Source organism: Xiphophorus hellerii, chromosome 11 (genome assembly GCF_003331165.1).
Source record: "Xiphophorus hellerii strain 12219 chromosome 11, Xiphophorus_hellerii-4.1, whole genome shotgun sequence".
Classification (NCBI taxonomy): domain Eukaryota; kingdom Metazoa; phylum Chordata; class Actinopteri; order Cyprinodontiformes; family Poeciliidae; genus Xiphophorus; species Xiphophorus hellerii.
Genome location: NC_045682.1, coordinates 18,363,340 through 18,380,369, shown reverse-complemented (window position 1 = coordinate 18,380,369; position 17,030 = coordinate 18,363,340). Strand labels below are relative to the sequence as shown.

Below are 17,030 nucleotides of genomic sequence, written 5' to 3'. Positions count from 1 at the left end.
AAGTCCATTATTAAATGTTATAGAATTACAAAAGTATAAAACCATATGTTGCTAATTGTAGGAATAGTTGTTGCTTTCTCTGTTTTTAAATAAACATTGAAGGTTTTTGTTTAGTACTGTGAAACTGTTTTGTGCTGAATGATATAATATACTGATAAATTATGTTGCCAATACTGCTGTTTGTTTAAATGACTAAAAATGACACTTACAGGGGGAATGTTTTAATGGTATATCATTTCAAGATAACAGGTTCAAATCAGCTCCACTTTACCCGGCTTTCTTAATGTTTTAGGATAAATGAATTAGATTTTTTATTTTTTTTCTCCACACATTTTTACCATTAGTGTAACACTTGTCCATGTAAGAAAATACAGCATTTTAAAACATTTGTGGCAATACAGAAGCAAACCCAGTAAGTTTTCCTCCACAAAGAATTTTAATAAACAATTTTCACTGACACATGAATTCCAAGCCCTCCAGCCTCTCAACTTTAGTTTTTTTTTTTTTGGTTGTTTTTTTATATACTAAAATAACTCGGTGTTAACAGTCTAAACAGCTAAAGGGCAAAATTGATCAAAGAAAATTACAATCTCATTTGAACAGTGTACTGTTTTGAAACAAACCATTCTTATCTAGACATAAAGAGGAGAATTACATGGTGGGGTTTAGGAACAATAAAACAATGAACGACAGGGTTTGACAGGGTCTTCCGTCTGGTAATTGGCGAACACGTTTCTGCACTGTAACGTTACTGGATGTTAAATCTTTGGGAATTTCCAATTTCTGTGATTCCATCCTTAGGAAGGCAAGCAGACGTGCCTGGTGCATTTCTTCTTACAAGGCTGTTACTGTTGCTCGTCTTTGGCTCGAGGCCGGGTGATCAAACAGAAGGCACTTTTGTTGGCATTAGTGATGCAACTAACATGGCAGTTATACCTCTAGGCCTAAATAATACTAAGAATGGAAAATTGATCGCTCTCACATCAAATAATCCAACAACAAAGTGATCCTTTATGCCCAACATTCCTAACTGCGTTTTCCTCAAAGTCACTTTTAAGAATTAGTGTAAGTAGGCTTGCATGAGTGGCTACACACTGGTCTACGTAAACACGACCAGACCCATATTTAGTTCCAGGAAGAGCCTGGCAGCTTAATGTCAGTTTGTTTTGCGTTGAGAAAAATAAATAAAAAGCCATACTCTTTATAAGTTCATTCCTTATGAAGATGGAAATTGGTTTTACATACAATGTTCCCAAAACGGGCAACGAAAACCAAACGGATGTCAACACAGAATCTTGTCCAAGCAGCCATTGGTTCCCATTGACATTTTAAAAAAGCTACATATAGACCATAAGAAGTCCCACCCAGACTGGTACAATGCAAAATAAAATGGTCATTAGCCGGGGCTGGTTATCACTGTTCAGGTTTAAAAAGGCATAATTCCGTTATGTTAAAATTTGATGGTCGCACCATTCCTACACTTTAAGAATCGTTTAATACCACAGAATGCGCCAGATTGAACGTTTCTCCCGCATCAGTTCCGCCTCCCGCACCGTTAGTTAGCTTAACCAGCTGTGCTATTTAAGAACGAAAAGAGAAGATAAAAAATAAATTGGTCAGTTTGAAACAGTTTCCAGTTGCAAAATAACACAAGCACTCATGTAGAAACTAACAATTCTTCTTAAAAGACTTTAAAACAGTTGGCGTGGTATGTCTGCTAACGTCAGGCTAGCTAGCAGAGCAGCTAGCCAGCTAATAACTTGTTTTACTTCCAATGTATATATTTAAGTATTTTTACTTGAGTTTGTATCGAAATAATTACTCAGAGTTCCCATGACATTTACATTTCAGATTTTTTACATCGTCATCCCCTTGTAATTCACTTATATGCTCCGTTTGTACCCCTCAGCGATCATGAAACACGGTGAATTGGCAGTGTGGTAAAGGGCCATTTCACTATTTTTATGGCATCTAGGCAGTTTAAAATGCATAACACTGAAAAGTCTGGACTGAAGGATCCTGAATTTAAATCTTTTAAAATCTGTTTGTGAATAGTAATACCGTAATTTCAGAAAAATCTTGGAAAAATGAAGCATTTTCAATTGTAAGATTAACTTAAATCATAAATGTTGGTCTAGTTAAAAAAGATGGCAGAGGCCAAAAAAAATACGGTGAAATTGCTCTTTTTATATTTGAATGAGTTTCATCTGGCAATAAGAAAAAGAAGAAAAAAATCCTCAAATTGTCACAAACCCGATGTCATATAAAAGTAAATCCATGTAACTTTATTTTTCCAGAATTTCTAATAACTTTAAAAATGGAATAAGCAATAAAATCCAGAAATTCTCAACATTAAATACTTAAATATTCATCCTTACTTGGAGAAAAAATAAAAATCCTTCCATACTTGTCAAAACAGCACAAGACAACTGATTAAATTATACTAAAACTAATAATAATCATTGCTTTTCTGTTTAAAATTGTTACACATTGTGAAAATCTTGGTATATGTACTGATATTGTGGCCTTTTTACATCAGCTTATACCATGAGAAATCCAGAGCAGCCCATGCCTTTTTCATAAGTAATGACAGGATTATGGTCTGCAGAGAAAAGAAGGTGTCCCTGGAATGTAAAGGGGGAAAATAATTCGGGCTAAAACACGGTGTTGGCCTCGGAAAATGGTCAACTGAAACAAGCAGTGACACAGGTTACAATATGCCAGGATAGATTCATTATTTCCAATGGTTTCACAATTCGTCTCGAGAAGCACGTCACTGAAAGCACAGCTAGACATTAATTAGCACCTCAACACTCCCTTCATTTACAACAGGAAGGATGCAAATTGTACTAAGGGAACCATAGGCGAGATGGTTTATTACCACAGATGAATCACACCATTACATTTATTACAGTGACTGTTACAGATCTTTGAAAGTGTAAGACTGTGTTATGGCCATGTGAAGGAAAAAGAAAAGAAAAAAACGATGACCTCTGGATGGAAGAAAAATGAATCTCTAGAAGCTACATCTGCTTTCTCCGTAGAGCAGTCTAGTTCTGCTTTCACCTGACTATGTTAGATCTAAAACTTGGTGCAATTTAAAACAACAGTGAGGGACTTGGTTGTCCTATCAGAACAAAAAAAAAAAAACACAAAATCCACATATGGCTTAAACGCAACATTTAGTTCTTTAGTAAATCTAACTCCTTGGTTCACATGTGCAGTTCACATCAACAGTGCACTAGTTTTTGTTTTTCATGGGACCGTTCAACCAACACCCCACCAACCGTATGCGAAAGCCAGGCAATTTTAGTGTAACCGCGAGGCTAAAGACGCCTCTGCCAGTGGGCCACTTCGCCCCATGCGCAGACGGTCACAGTATAGCAGCCTATTGCTACCTCGTGAGACGACGAGAGGGACAAACACTTCAGCGGCATCTTCCTGGCATGGACCAGTTACCGGGATCAAAGGTTTAAAAACAAAACACCACACAAAAAAATAAAATTTCTTGTTATAGTGTCCCTGATTCAGATGAATTTAACGAGATGCCAAAGAAAGAAAAAAAGACAAAACTATTCTTTGTCTGTGACTCCATGGAGCGTAGAAAGAATGCAACGCTTCCCCTCCCACACGTGCTGCTGATCAAAGCCAGTCAGCTACCTTAACCCTAACACGGTCTTAAGAGACTGGGTCCAATTATCTTTTATACCGTGGGGTGTGTTTTTACCAGTTTTGTGTGTGTGTGTGGTTTCGGGAACTGATGGTCTGACGGGACCCCCCACTTGCCCGCTGTCCAACTATGACATCTGGCACACTCCTCCTGAGCGTTGCATGGAGGGTTAAAAAGACAAATTGGGTTGTTTGGAACTTATTCAAAGGAGAAATTGGTGAGCTGCCTGAGCAGGTAGCCTGACTAACCAGCTAATGCTAGCCTACCTCAACTCAAACCAAAGAAAGTGTTTAGTTGACCAGTTTTCCTTGGATGTTCGCAACTGTTGCTACACACCGCCAGCCAGCAGGCTGAAAGAAGTGTACTAAAGTAGCTCTGTCCATAAACTACTGCTTAACACTGCTTATTTCTTACAAGTTGGCAAACTACAAGTGGCTTTTCTGTTTGGAAATTAACTGCAGATAGGCTGACTGATTCCCCAGCTAGCGCCAGCTTGTTTAGTAGCATTGTTACTCTATAAAAAAAAAAACAGAACTGCAAAAAAGGGATCATATTCTGCTTCATAAACACTGAAATTTGTGATACTGTAGTTTTACCGGGAGAGTCCCACACCGGCCCATGCCAATGCTCTTCATTTACAACAACAAAATGTCCCGTGACGATAAAACAATGAGGAAAAATTGGTGTCGACATCAACTCCCTCCCGATTTTCACCAAAACTAAAATATTTAACAAAAAAACCCAAAAAGGTAATTCACATTGACACTCCTTTAGGCACATAAGTCTCAAAGAATCCCACTTGTGTGGTGGTCAGGAATGCTTTACACACGACGAGAATAAGAGTGAGGGTGCTTTTGAGCAAAGAGTGACGAACCTGCAGATCTGTTTCTGATGTAATTACTTCCACTTCTAAAACAAAGAGCCTTCTGAACGGCAAGCCCGACCAGGCAGGAAGACGTCCCGAGCGCATCCTCGGACTCACCCACCCGGACGCAACCTTACAGATCTCCTGTCAGCTTCTTACTGTTTAAGCTTTGTTGGTTGGGGTTTTGTGTCATTTATGCCACGATCTAGCCCGGTGTATTGCTCAGCAGCTATGTACAGAATTGAGGAAAAAAAAAAAAAGAAACATCTGACTGATCTACACACAGTATCTCACATTGTCCCATGTTTTATTTAGTGGTCCTCATCAAAAAAATCAAAACAAAAAATGTACTACAAAGTGTAAACATGGAAGAAAAAAAAACAAATCATCCTTTATAAATGGTAATTGTTGCATCGTCCTCTTCTCAACCTGCTGTAAAAACCTTATCTGCAGACTTACACGGTAACCAAATGGGCGTTTTGTTTTGACTTGGGGACTTTTGCTCAGCTCTGAGTACAGATGATCTGTCAATTTCACTGTTTAATGTCCCGTCTCCTCCTCTTCTTCCAGTCTGCGATCCGTTTTTTAGTTCAGACCAGAGCTGTCCTATAGGTGCGTCTTGTGCGGGTACTTCCACCTCAGCAGCGTTGTGTTTTCCGCCCACACCCACACACCCAGGCAGCTGGGCCCATAAGTGAGAGGTTAAATGGAGGGGAGGAAGGGAGATCAAATGGAACAAAAGCCATCTTTCACTTACAAATCCTTCAGATTTTGCAATCAATATTGAGATGTCAGGCCCAACATTTAAGTTAAATTTCTTCATTTTTTTCTAACACACAGCAGAATAAACATTGTTTGGAAGCAAGGTCTCCTGGTGGCAAGTCAAATGTTCAGAGGTTGCGTTACTTTTTCTTTTTTTTTTATTTAATATTTTGTTATCAGGTTGCTTTTCTTTTTTCTTTTTGACTTTGAAGTCGTGCCCCCTCTCGGAAGCTCAGTCCTGTTTGACCTGAAGCTGCTGCTTCCAGGCTTCATTCAAGTAAACCAGTCGCTTGTAGTTGAGGATAAACAGAATGAAGTTCAGCGCGTATGTGGTGATGCAGATGAAGCAGAAGTCCTTTAGGACAAAGTAGAGAATGTAGCCCAGGTAAAGCGAACCCACCACCGACAAGATGGACGTCGTCATGAGGAAAAGGGCGGCCATTGCGCTGACGGTCATTCCTGCGGCAAGAAACACAAACGGAAGCTTAGCTGAGCAGAGAGGGACAAAAAAAAAAAAAAAGAAAAGAAACCAAAGCTGATGAGTCTGCGCTTTCCGCCGAGGCGTTGGGACTCAGACAGTTCTCCTTTTGTACTGAGCGCCTCCTCGTGATGACATTCACCTTTAAAAGCTCAGCTGACTGGTCATTTTGTGTTGTCACGTGAAGTGCGGTCACAGACTTTGAAGTCCGGGTCTCTTCAGTGCATTGCAACAGTTGGGAATTATTGCTTTTGTTCAATTCACATTTACAAGAATCCACCTAAACCTGAAGGGTCCATGTTAGGGCTGAAGCAATTCATCAGATTATTCATAATTCATCGATTATTGAAATGATCGTCAACTAATTTAGTAATCAATTGTTAATTGGAACTTAAAAAAGGCTATTTGCTGAAAAGAAAAAACAACAACAAACATTCAGAGTAGTACTTAGCCAAAACTGTACAAAAAATATATACATTTTGCAATTTAAGGTAAAAAAAAAAAAAACCCCTTTGTCTGTAAGTAGGTTTTAGAAAAACTCCAACTGACATAGATTTAGCTTCACTTAGCTTTAATTTCTTAATTCAATTCTTTTTTTTAAAGAATTTGTTTATTTGAATCTTTTAATGCATTTCTAATGTATAAAGGATTAAATGAAAAATCTGTTGTCATTTTTTTTAGATGATTATTCGATTACTAAAATAAACGTTAGTTGCACATAGACAGGTTGAGTAGGGGGCCAACACATTAGCAGGTATGAACAAAGTAAGCCTTAATAATTATAGAATAAAAATGAGCTGACATTTAGGGTATTTTGCTACTTATCCCTGAAATAAACACCATTTGTTATGTGTTCTGACCAACACTGAGGTCCATAACTGAACATGATGCGCGTTTAAAGCCGCGCTCTGCATATTCTGGATTCACAACGTTGAACATGTAAACATATTCGCAGCCCTTGAAAAATGAGGATTATTGTAAGCTTATATGATGGACTTAATTGTGAATTTTAAAAGTGTGGTGTGCATTTCTATGCAACCCACTTTAATTGGATTCCCCTAAATAAAATCCAGAACAAGCAATCACAACTAAAAAGATGTGATTTAACTTCAGTATAAATCCAGCTGTTCTACAGAGGCCTCAAAGCTTGGCTAGGCTACACTCAAACAGCAGATCTTGATGCTCAATTACGATTGTTTTTGATGAAATCAGATTATTATTTTTTTTTTTGCATGGCCATTCAAACTTCTGTTTGAACAGTTTACATCCCGAGTACAATATGCATGTGCAGAAGAAGAAAGCCGACGTCACACAGCATCACACTGTTTACAGAAGTGATAATGGATGGAGCCTTTATGGATCGTTTTTAAAGGTCATAACGACACAAAGGAAGCTAATAAAAAGAAAGCAAAACGAATAGTGACAGACTTTTGTGGAGTATCGACTGCAACTTCTGTGCAGAGGTCTGTAAGGATGCGTAGTCGGAGCCAATAGGATGAGGCCAGAATTAAAGGTTCTTGGCAACATGCAGATTCCCTCCATCTGAGGTAGAAAACGGTGTACATGAAGGAGTGATGCTTTTCGTTCAGCAGGGACAGGGAAGCAGGTCAGTGTTTGTGGGAAAATGGCTGAAGCTAAAACAGGGCAACACCAGAGGAAAACATGTCAACAGGGCTACAATGGAAGGGTTTATTAGCACATTCCTTTGTAATAATGGTGTAGTCAAAGCCCAGACGTCCATCTAATTAGAATTCTGTGGCAATGCTTGCTGTTTGCAAATGCTCTCCTTTTCAATAGACACAAAAATACGTTTTTACTGCAGAGCTGGTAAAAAAAAAACATATCCCACAAGACTTTCAGATTAATATTTTCTTATGAAAGTTGTGCGTCATTTTCTCTAATCACAAGCATGCATTTATGGTGAAAAATTTATTTTCATGATGAGAATTTTTATTTATCGTGTCACTATAAACTTCAGTTAATGTTTAAAGAAAAGCAGAAATTTTTACGGTTTTCTGCACTGTTTTTGCAACAAGAACACCAATAAATAGCAGAAAATTCAAAAATATGTGTCATTTAACGATTTAAATCACACTTATTTAAGTAAGTGGCATCCTGTAGAGGCTTCTTTTAAATAGGAATGTTAACAAGAATACATTTCTTAATAATCATTTTTATTATTATAATTGCCCACCCTTATCCACTACTGCAGTGGAAAAAAAGTGAAGTTTACAGTCGTTACATGACAAACAGTTTAAAAGTTAGAGGGGTGCTAACTTTTGGACAGGTCAAAGGAAATGGGAGAAATCAAAGTTTTCAAAGCAGCCTCCAGTGTTTCCCATGTTTCTTAGTTGAACTGAGCTGCTGTTTCAGTCACATATGCGATAACCGATGTGGCTTTAAAAAGAAACTCTCGTTCGGCGTTGAGCCCAGGTTGCCGAGCGAGTCTACCAGCATAACTCCCATCAACACACCGTGTGTTAATGGGAAGACAACGTGTCTGTGACAAAGAAGCGTTCAAGTTCAAACAAGCTGAACTTGAGGAGGAATGTTCATAGTTATTGCTCAGCAACAGCAATGTTTACCTCTAGGGGTCAACCCACTTGATGCTGCCTTCATTTCATTAGATACCCTAGATTTAAAAGGACAAATATCATTTCCATATGGTGGTCTGATATTATTCCAGGGGGCATCTGGGTCAAGTTTGGTCAAATTTAGCTGCAACGTAAGAGGGGAGATTCAGCAGAGGCAGCGCCTGAAGCGAGAGGAAAAGTCTCCTGAATCTGCGGTGCTCGCAACAGGTTGCGTCAACTAAAATTGCATCTTACCTAATAAGAGCTGAAAGGCATAAAAGAGTATCCCGTAGACACTGTTGGGTTGGTTCAGCGCACTATCGTTCCCAAAAATTGAGCCCAGGAGTCCAAATCCTCGACCCCACCTAGACCAGGAAACAAAACAAAACAAAAAAAACACCAAAGAGGACAATTTTATTTCAGGAAATCCAACAAAACAAAGTCGAGTACTGCAGGTAACAATGATAAAACATGTCCTTGCAGTCGGGGAATGATGCAACTTCCTGGAATTCTTAGAGAGCAAACTTGACAGAATTAGTGGTTTGTTAACCGGTGGTTTGCCCATCATTGATGTTACAGTTAAAAACAAAAAACTTGTTTTCTTCTTTAAGGGGGGGTTTCCACCTCCTTTTCAAGGAATTTCAGGTAGACATCATTTCCTGGAAAACTGGGAATACTACCTTTGAGCAACAATGCGATTTTCAAAGTGGAGCTGTGCTAAAACATGCTTCCAACTTGAGCCTGGAAAGCTTTATAATCTTTAAAACATCAGCTAAGACTATTTGACCACCTCATATGATCACCGTCATGTTTATCACAACATGAATTAAAACTTGCACATTAGAGTTCACCAGGTCCATTTGTGACAGATTTGAATTAGGTCTGAAACAATTTATTGGATAAATCGCAATTAATCAATTGCTTAAATAATTGCCCACTAATTTAGTTATCGATTAATCATTAACATGGATACACAGACTCAAAAAAAGGGGTATTTTGTGAAAAGAGAAACTTCAGAGCAGTAAGTAATTAAGCCAAAACTTTACAAAAAAATATACATTTTGCATTTGAGATAGAAACACCTCAGTCAGTTTTAGCTTCACTAAAATTTTTGTTCCAATTTACAAAGTTGCAGTCAGAAAAGGTTTGTAGAAAAAAAACAAAGAAACAGCAGGCATCCAGAAAGAGTGTGTGTACTCTCATAAGGATTCCATTAACAGCCAATTTAAAACGTCTGGCACAGAGATCAGAGTTCAACTCAGTGAAGATGTTCAATAGTAAACACATGGTGACATTGTGTCCTTCACACAGCACAGAAAGTTACTCAATGCTACAAAACCTTGTGCGTGCGCTAATTTTCTCCAACATCCAAGCTTAACGAGGCGGATGGAATCTTAATGACTGTTCTGAACCAGAAATTAGGTTCAAATGCAACACCTTTGGTGATAAAAGGCTCCTTAAGTAGCAGCGTAACTGGTTGAAACATCCAACGATGCCGGCACCTAGTACTTGTCCTCTACCCAAATCTACTGTTTATAAATTAGAAATGACTTAAATCAAATTCCCCATCTCCCTTCCGTTGCTCGCAGGTTCTACAGAGGCGTTTGCTGAAGTCACAAACACTTGTTTTCAAATTCACAGTTCCCACGGGGGTTCTCGAAATATTCGCCATTGTACTTCTCTTAAGAGGTTTCCATCTGAATCCAAGATCAGAAGTAGCTAGAATCAGTTCAACTGTGAGAGCCAGCTTTGGATCACAGAACGGCATTCAGACAAACTCAGCTTCATATCAGCTACTAGTCAGAAAACCAGAAAGTTTTGCTAATTGTTGGGATTACCCATGATACCACCTACGATTAGTCAGTAATCGAATTCAATCAGCGGCCGTAGATACTGATTTATTGAAATAAATTTCAATAAATTTATTTATTGAATGTTTTTTGTGCATTTTATTGAAATAAAAAAAAATCACTAGTGCAGCTAGCTTCAACCTTACAAGTCAAAAGTCAAAAATTCGACTTCAAAGGGTGTGTCAGTAAAAGTTGCCGACTCTTAACTTTGCATTTCATTGGTGCTCAAGTCAGAATTTCAATCTTATTTTGCTTAATATTTACCTTTCAGCACCAAACTGAGTCCGAGTACCACTAATGTGACATGTAACAGTTTAAAAAGCCAAATCCTCATCAAAGCACGTTTTTACTGCTGAACAACTCAAGCTAATTCCTGTATTTTAGCTCATCAGTTTACGTCAGCCATTTCAGTTTCATCTATTACATTCATTGTGACAGGTGTTACAATGAATGGCTGACAAGTATTTCCTTGTCAGCCAAGTTTTTAAATAAACACTTAGATGACGAGGAAATACTTACAAAATAAAAGTTTATTTAAAACCTACCGTTTTAAATGTATAAAATAAACTACAGCGACACGAGTTTGCCAGTTTTAATCCTGTTTAGCTGCGGCCATCGGTTGTGGCAGACCACTAGTTGGTCGTGGTAAATGGTTGCTTGTGCTGAGTCAGGTTCTGGTTCTGCTGGAGATTTCTTCATGTTAACAGCAGTTTCTCCTTTCCACTGTTGCTACATACATGACCATTACAAGGGATTGCTGTAAAGTCAACGACAACACAAGTCCAGGAGGAGAGAATTCTGTAAGTCGGTGCCTCGATGCAATCTGCTGAGTTTCCTTAGATAAAAACTTTTTAAGCTACTTTGAATAATTAATTGAGCTTACTGTAGTTTGATAATTAATAGTAATTGGACTGAAATAATTTTTTGTAAAGTGCTTTGACATTTGTTGTAAATGGGCGCTATATAAATAAACTGAACTGAAAGAAAGATTTCTACCATTAAAAGAAAAATAACCTGTTATTGTGAATACATGTTTTACATCATCACCTGATGGGTAGTCACTTTAATAATACAGACCCTGATAACATCAAGAAATTCCCTTGTGTAAAATACTGTGATTCATGGGCAGGCTTCCAGAACCAACAAATACCACCATTTTAAAAATATTCAAATTTTCAATCACAGCATTCCTATGAAAGTCCTGGAGAAACCAGAAGTTTTTGCAGGATTTTAGGGGAGTTCGACTGCATAGTGTTGGCTGTCTGAAATAAGCCTATAACACTTATCCTTTGCTTATAAAAAAACATTACATTTTGCTATTTGTTAGGGACAGTCAAGGGAATGTCCCTAAAGAGGAGCAACCCATCACTTTATTGAAGGTAAAAATAATATATATATATTTTTTTTAAAACTACAAGCAATGAATGTCATGTCTGTCAACCAGCTGCCTGCAGGATAGTAGATAAGGCAACGATTTCACAGGCCAATGTCAGCTCATCAGACTTCCACTGCTATTCTATAAAGTGTAAAATGACAAAAAGTAATAATATTCCATCTCATAAGCACCTGGAAAGTACAGCAAATGCTTGTATACATCATAGGCAGGACCAGGTATCAATATTTTTTATATTCATTAATTTGAGGTAACCATGCCATGGGAACTACGTATTTACACTGAGAAAGTTTTTAATAAATGTTTGGCTGACGAGGAAATACCTACAGCTGGTAACTTATTCAGGTTTGAAGAGGGCAGGACTAACTAGACTCATCATCAAACAAATATGCAACAAGTCTTCAACAGTCTGCATTCCAGAGACATTGTGGCCTTTTATTCTGCCAAGTTGGGTTTTGTCATTTGTGTGTGCTCTGCAAAACAACTGAGAAGGCAGGGACTAAATCTGGCTTTTAAGTGGGGGATTGTTTCCCTGCAAATCTGCATTGCATTATCCTGAATTAAACAGTGATACTTGGTGTACGGCAGGGGTGTCAAACTCCAGTCCTCAAGGGCCGCTGTCCTGCAGTTTTTAGATGTGCCACAGGTACAAAACACCGGAATCAAATGGCTTAATTGCCTCCTTATTGTGTAGATCAGTTCTCCAGAGCTTTGCTAATGATCTAATTATTCTATTCAGGTGTGGTGCAGCAGAGGCACATCTAAAGGTTGCAGGACCGCGGCCCTCCAGGACTGGAGTTTGACACCTCTGGTGTACGGTATGTGAAAATGTTGTCTTGGTTGACCAAAAAAAAAACCATACACATTTGGCACATAAACTTAAACTCTTAAATCAATCAGTGCATATAGGTCACTTCAGAAACTGAAATCATTAATTAGTGACAAAAATTACAGTGACGTGCTAAGTCTGAAACCAAGCCCTATCGCTAAAATAACGGGTTTCCCTCAGTGTATTATAAGCCTGGCGGGCCACCAGGCTTTACTTGTGTCCCCACCAGGCTAAAGCATTACTTACTTATTTAAGTAGTTTTAAAATGTTTGCATTTTTTTAAGACTTTATAGTTGGTGTTCAGGTATCAATCTTCAATCTTTCAATAACACATAATTATCAAGTGATATTTTAAAATTTCCTGCCAACATTAAACATTTTTTAAGTCAAAAACACAATGGACTGCTGGATGAATGACTGCACTGGCACTCAAACACCGGGCTTAGCAAGTTTTCTGGGGGAAACATTGCATCAATGATATGCCCCAATCATTTTACTAGTGAGTATTTTACTGTCTTAACCATTCTATCTAAAACTGCTTTTTATTTCCCCCGTCCGAGTTGCATTTCTTTTAGAATTTGGACAAAAACCCCTTCATGTTAGACCTGAAGACTGTAATCCTAAATTGGGCAATGGACCAAACGTTTAAAGTCAAAAAGTCTTAAACCAATCAGAAACAACACAAAGTCCAGTAGTAGCAGCAGACCATCAGCTGAGTTGCGGCTGTATGTGCAACTGGCACCTGAGCCTGATTATGCTCAGAAACTGCTCTCCGTTTCTGCAGTTGTCCAAGGTGAACGCTTTCACCCGTGGGTCAGACTGAAAGCTGGGGACAAATGATAAACGAACAAGTGAGCGCCGTCTATTTAACGAAATACAGCGATATTAAAAAAGCCTGAACCACAAGAAATTCTAGTTTTAGTCTAGGGTCTTCCAACAATACCAACATTTCAATAAGCTCAAACCACCTCTTCTTTACTCTCACCAAGCAGATAAAGTTTGGGTTAAATATGTTGGAAAACTACAATTAATAAATTATTTATCCGTCGTTATTCACTTAAAAGAAAGCCGGCTAAAAGTAACTTACGGTAGCCTGTTTGCTAGCGGTTAGCCACGTTAGCTTTGCCAAGCTAAAAAGCTAATGTTGTGCTTATCAACTACAGGCAGGGAGCTTCTTTCTGGAGGTTTTCTGCCTAGCAAATATCTTTCAGCATCCCTGCAGTAATAAAAGGCAGTTTTACAGTCAAGTCTCTGCGGTCCAAGGCAGCAGTCAAACATTAGCGGAGTGCATTTGACAGTTTAAAGCGCGCAACCCTTCCCAGATTGCCACAATAGCAGCCCAGCTTTCATTGAGCGCCACAGAAGGCGCTCTTTGCTGAATTCAAATTACCTGGAGCTGAACACTTTCGAGCAGCTGATGGAGGTGCTGACGTCGCACATGGCCTTGTAAGTCGGGTCCCGGGCCTTTTCCCTTTCGACGTGAAACGCATACAGAGAAAGGAGTATGCCCAGCAGGCAGACGAGGAGCCGGGCTATTCTTTCCCACCGAGGGGTGGACACTCTCAAGACGGGCGCCGCCATCACTCTCTGGCCTAGCTGGAGACACGCATACACACGCAGCTGGTTCGCCTATGAGGCAGAGCTGCGACGTGGAAAAGCGTCAGGACGCGCCACGCCGTGAGGGGCGGGCCGCTACCAAACAGCTATCTGGCGGTTTATTATGGCAAGCAACACGGCTCAGAGTAGTTTTGATTTTTTTTTTGTGTAAATGCCGCTTTCAGTACCTCAAAGCTCTGCGGGTGCCACCACTTTGGGAGCCGTTTCGAAATAGTATCCAATGGGACTTTTTCTTCTTTGTTTAATTATGTCATAAAATAAAACCAAAGTACAAGTCTTATTTCAATGTTGGGAAAACAAAAGAGAAAGGTTCTTAGAGTTCAGAACTTAATAATTAAGACCTCAAAATCCAATATGGCTGCCATGCATGTGAAACTAATCTACGGAGCCCTCTAAGGAATATGGGGACATTTTTTTCTTTTGCGTTACAGTAAGCTTACTGCAATATTTGCTGGTCTACTTTGTATACAGTCACATGTCAATTTCAAATGTCAAATATATACACATATAGAGAGCCTAAGTGAAAATGTGTTTATTATTATTAACTCTTTGGTCCAAAAAACTGATTGAAAGTCAATTTATTCACTGCATGTTTATGTCTGTTTGTGTAAGGTTGAGATGGAACTGCACATGAAAACAGCCCTAACCATTCGGACTTCCAACACAAAAAATACACTACTATAAATACAATATGTATGTATATTTCTGCACTTCAGACAATTTGTCTCCAATTAAACTATATAGTGACCACAATATTTTTTTAAAAAAGGCAAAGAAATACATAGTATTGCTAGTAATACTTCCCCTAATAGTGTAACCATTATAGTTAGCCTGATCAGTAAGCACATCAAATAGTGGACAGTCTTCTTTTTAAACTTGGAATTTTATCACAGTTCATTTTTTCATGTTTATCTCTTTAATATTAAACTTTCCACTGAGTCGCGCCACCACTGGTAGCACCATAGCTTGAGAACCATGAATATAGAGCTGTAGCTTTAGAACACGTTGTAATAAGTGCTGTAAATCCTATGGGGTTTTTTTTTTTTTGGAGTGTCACAATATCAACCCAGCTTGGTGCAACAGAATTTGGACTTTGTTAGACTCTCACCCCAACCAGTCACACTCACTATGCTCACCCTTTCATTTAAGGACATATTGACATATGAAGGTCTTCTGAAAAAGCTCGTATTTGTACTGAGATTATAAAACTAAATTCAGGTTTACATATTACAAAAGTTCTTTAATTATTTTTTTTTTGCGTGTAGACTACTAAAATTTAAAATAACCTTTATTTCCCTATTATGTCTTGCAACTCAAGATACTTTTTGTCTGTTCAAAGCATGCGCAGGACATGCAATGAAATCGAAATTGTGTTTGTCTCTCTTCATGATAAATTAAAATACTTTGTAAATAAATATATGAATGAATTTCACAATTCAGTCATTTATTTATTTACAAAGTACTTTAATCAAATAATTATACTTTGTTTTATTTATGAGTGTTATTTCCTTCCTGTCGTTTCCGCTACCTTAAAGTCACCTTGCGTTGTGAATTTCCTCTTTACATTCCTGCGTCTGCTTCATCATCCAAACAATGGCGGCTGCTGTGAAATGTAAGAAAAACACAGGTAGGAATAAACTGAGAGTTTCAATTCAAAGAAAGATGCAGTAAAGGAAAACAAGATAATAACACTATGTAGAAAAGGTATTCCAAAGAAAATTAGGAAAGTCAAAAATAATGAGACACTATCTCATTACAATGAGATAATTTATTTAATTTTTTTTAACAGAGTGGCGGAAACGGGCTTCCGTAGATATCACATTAGCACACACCAGTAATAATAACAGCATAATAATAACTACCAAAGAGAAGGTGGCGCTATCACGTGACTTTGCAAATATAAACAAAGAGTGACATCATCTGTTTACTTGCTCCCAGACCAGACTGCGGGGATAAACAGCCGCTATTCCGCGTCTCCAAATGGCGACAGATATGGAAAGACTGGCTTCTTTCGAGGAGGCCTACTACGATCAGTACGACTACTACAACCTGCACGAATACTCCTGCCACGCCGGCGGCAAGGGCAGGACCAAGAGGGAGATCGAGCTGAACACGAACCGCCATTGCCCCGCTGGACACGAGAGGAAGATCGCTGAAAAATATCACAACAGCCAAATGAAGCGCAGAAGAACCAAGAGCGCGTCCTCGTGATGCCATTAGTTGTTTGTTTTTCTGGATATTTATAGGTGAGAATCATAGTAGAAATAATCTAAATAGGGAAGCGATGTGGTTTTTTTTGTTGTTGTTTTTTTTTTCCATGCAGAGATTTTGCTGACTAGTCAAGCTGCACAGGCCGCATGTCAGGCCCTTGTTTGATCACATTTTGCCACGTTGGATTTGAACATTTGTTATTATGTTGACGCGGCTATTTTATGACGAGGCTTGTTGGTTAAATATAGTTCTTATATGTTAAATGTGAAACATCTGCAGATGTATAAATTCAGGCAACTGAACAGCTTGAAAAATACAAAAACATTGGTGTTTATAATGCACAAACTCTACCTATCGCTGAATTGGACGTCTAATTCAGACATCTGTTTATCACTGTTTCCCTGCAGATCAGTTGGATTTCTCGTGTTGACCATGGCCAGGAGTCTCTGCCTTTCCTGATCCAGCAAATGGAGGTTGTGACATTGAGGGCATAGCCATTCATCAGTCAGGAGACAGCGCTCCACTCCTAACCTGCCCTGTAACAGGAGCCACCCCTCTCATGTTACAGCTGTGCAACAATATTTAGTGTTGAGCTATATAGGTCAGTTGTGTGCTTGATTAACTTTGCTGTATAAATATGGCCATGTCTGTGGGTGAAGATGGTACTACACTGTATTTAAATTAAATAAAATGTCTCAATTTTAAACTTTTTTTTTTGGTTTGTTTATTTTATTTTTAAAAGGTGCTGTAAAAAGGCTTAGCAAGAGCTTCTGTGAATTTTT

General features: G+C 38.5%; 2 protein-coding genes across 3 annotated transcripts; one reads left to right on the top strand and one right to left on the bottom strand.

Moving 5' to 3' along the window:
- Positions 1-205: 205 nt before the first annotated feature.
- Positions 206-14,072, bottom strand: vkorc1l1 (vitamin K epoxide reductase complex, subunit 1-like 1). 2 transcript variants are annotated; one of them, XR_004341004.1, is made up of 4 exons: positions 13,811-14,072; positions 8,604-8,713; positions 4,615-5,756; positions 206-848 (listed from the first exon to the last, which is right to left on the bottom strand). XR_004341004.1 is itself a non-coding variant. In XM_032576828.1 (3 exons), exons 1-3 carry the CDS (start codon positions 13,999-14,001, stop codon positions 5,530-5,532), a joined length of 528 nt encoding a protein of 175 aa, XP_032432719.1. In that variant the 5' UTR covers positions 14,002-14,072; the 3' UTR covers positions 414-5,529. The 2 variants fall into 2 exon arrangements, 1 of the variants encoding a protein (XP_032432719.1); XM_032576828.1 differs by having other exon boundaries at positions 414-5,756.
- Positions 14,073-15,939: 1,867 nt separating this feature from the next.
- On the top strand, positions 15,940-16,954 carry LOC116728599 (nuclear protein 2-like). The gene is made up of 2 exons (XM_032576833.1): positions 15,940-16,283; positions 16,656-16,954. Exon 1 carries the CDS (start codon positions 16,018-16,020, stop codon positions 16,246-16,248), a length of 231 nt encoding a protein of 76 aa, XP_032432724.1. The 5' UTR covers positions 15,940-16,017; the 3' UTR covers positions 16,249-16,283; positions 16,656-16,954.
- Positions 16,955-17,030: the final 76 nt, after the last annotated feature.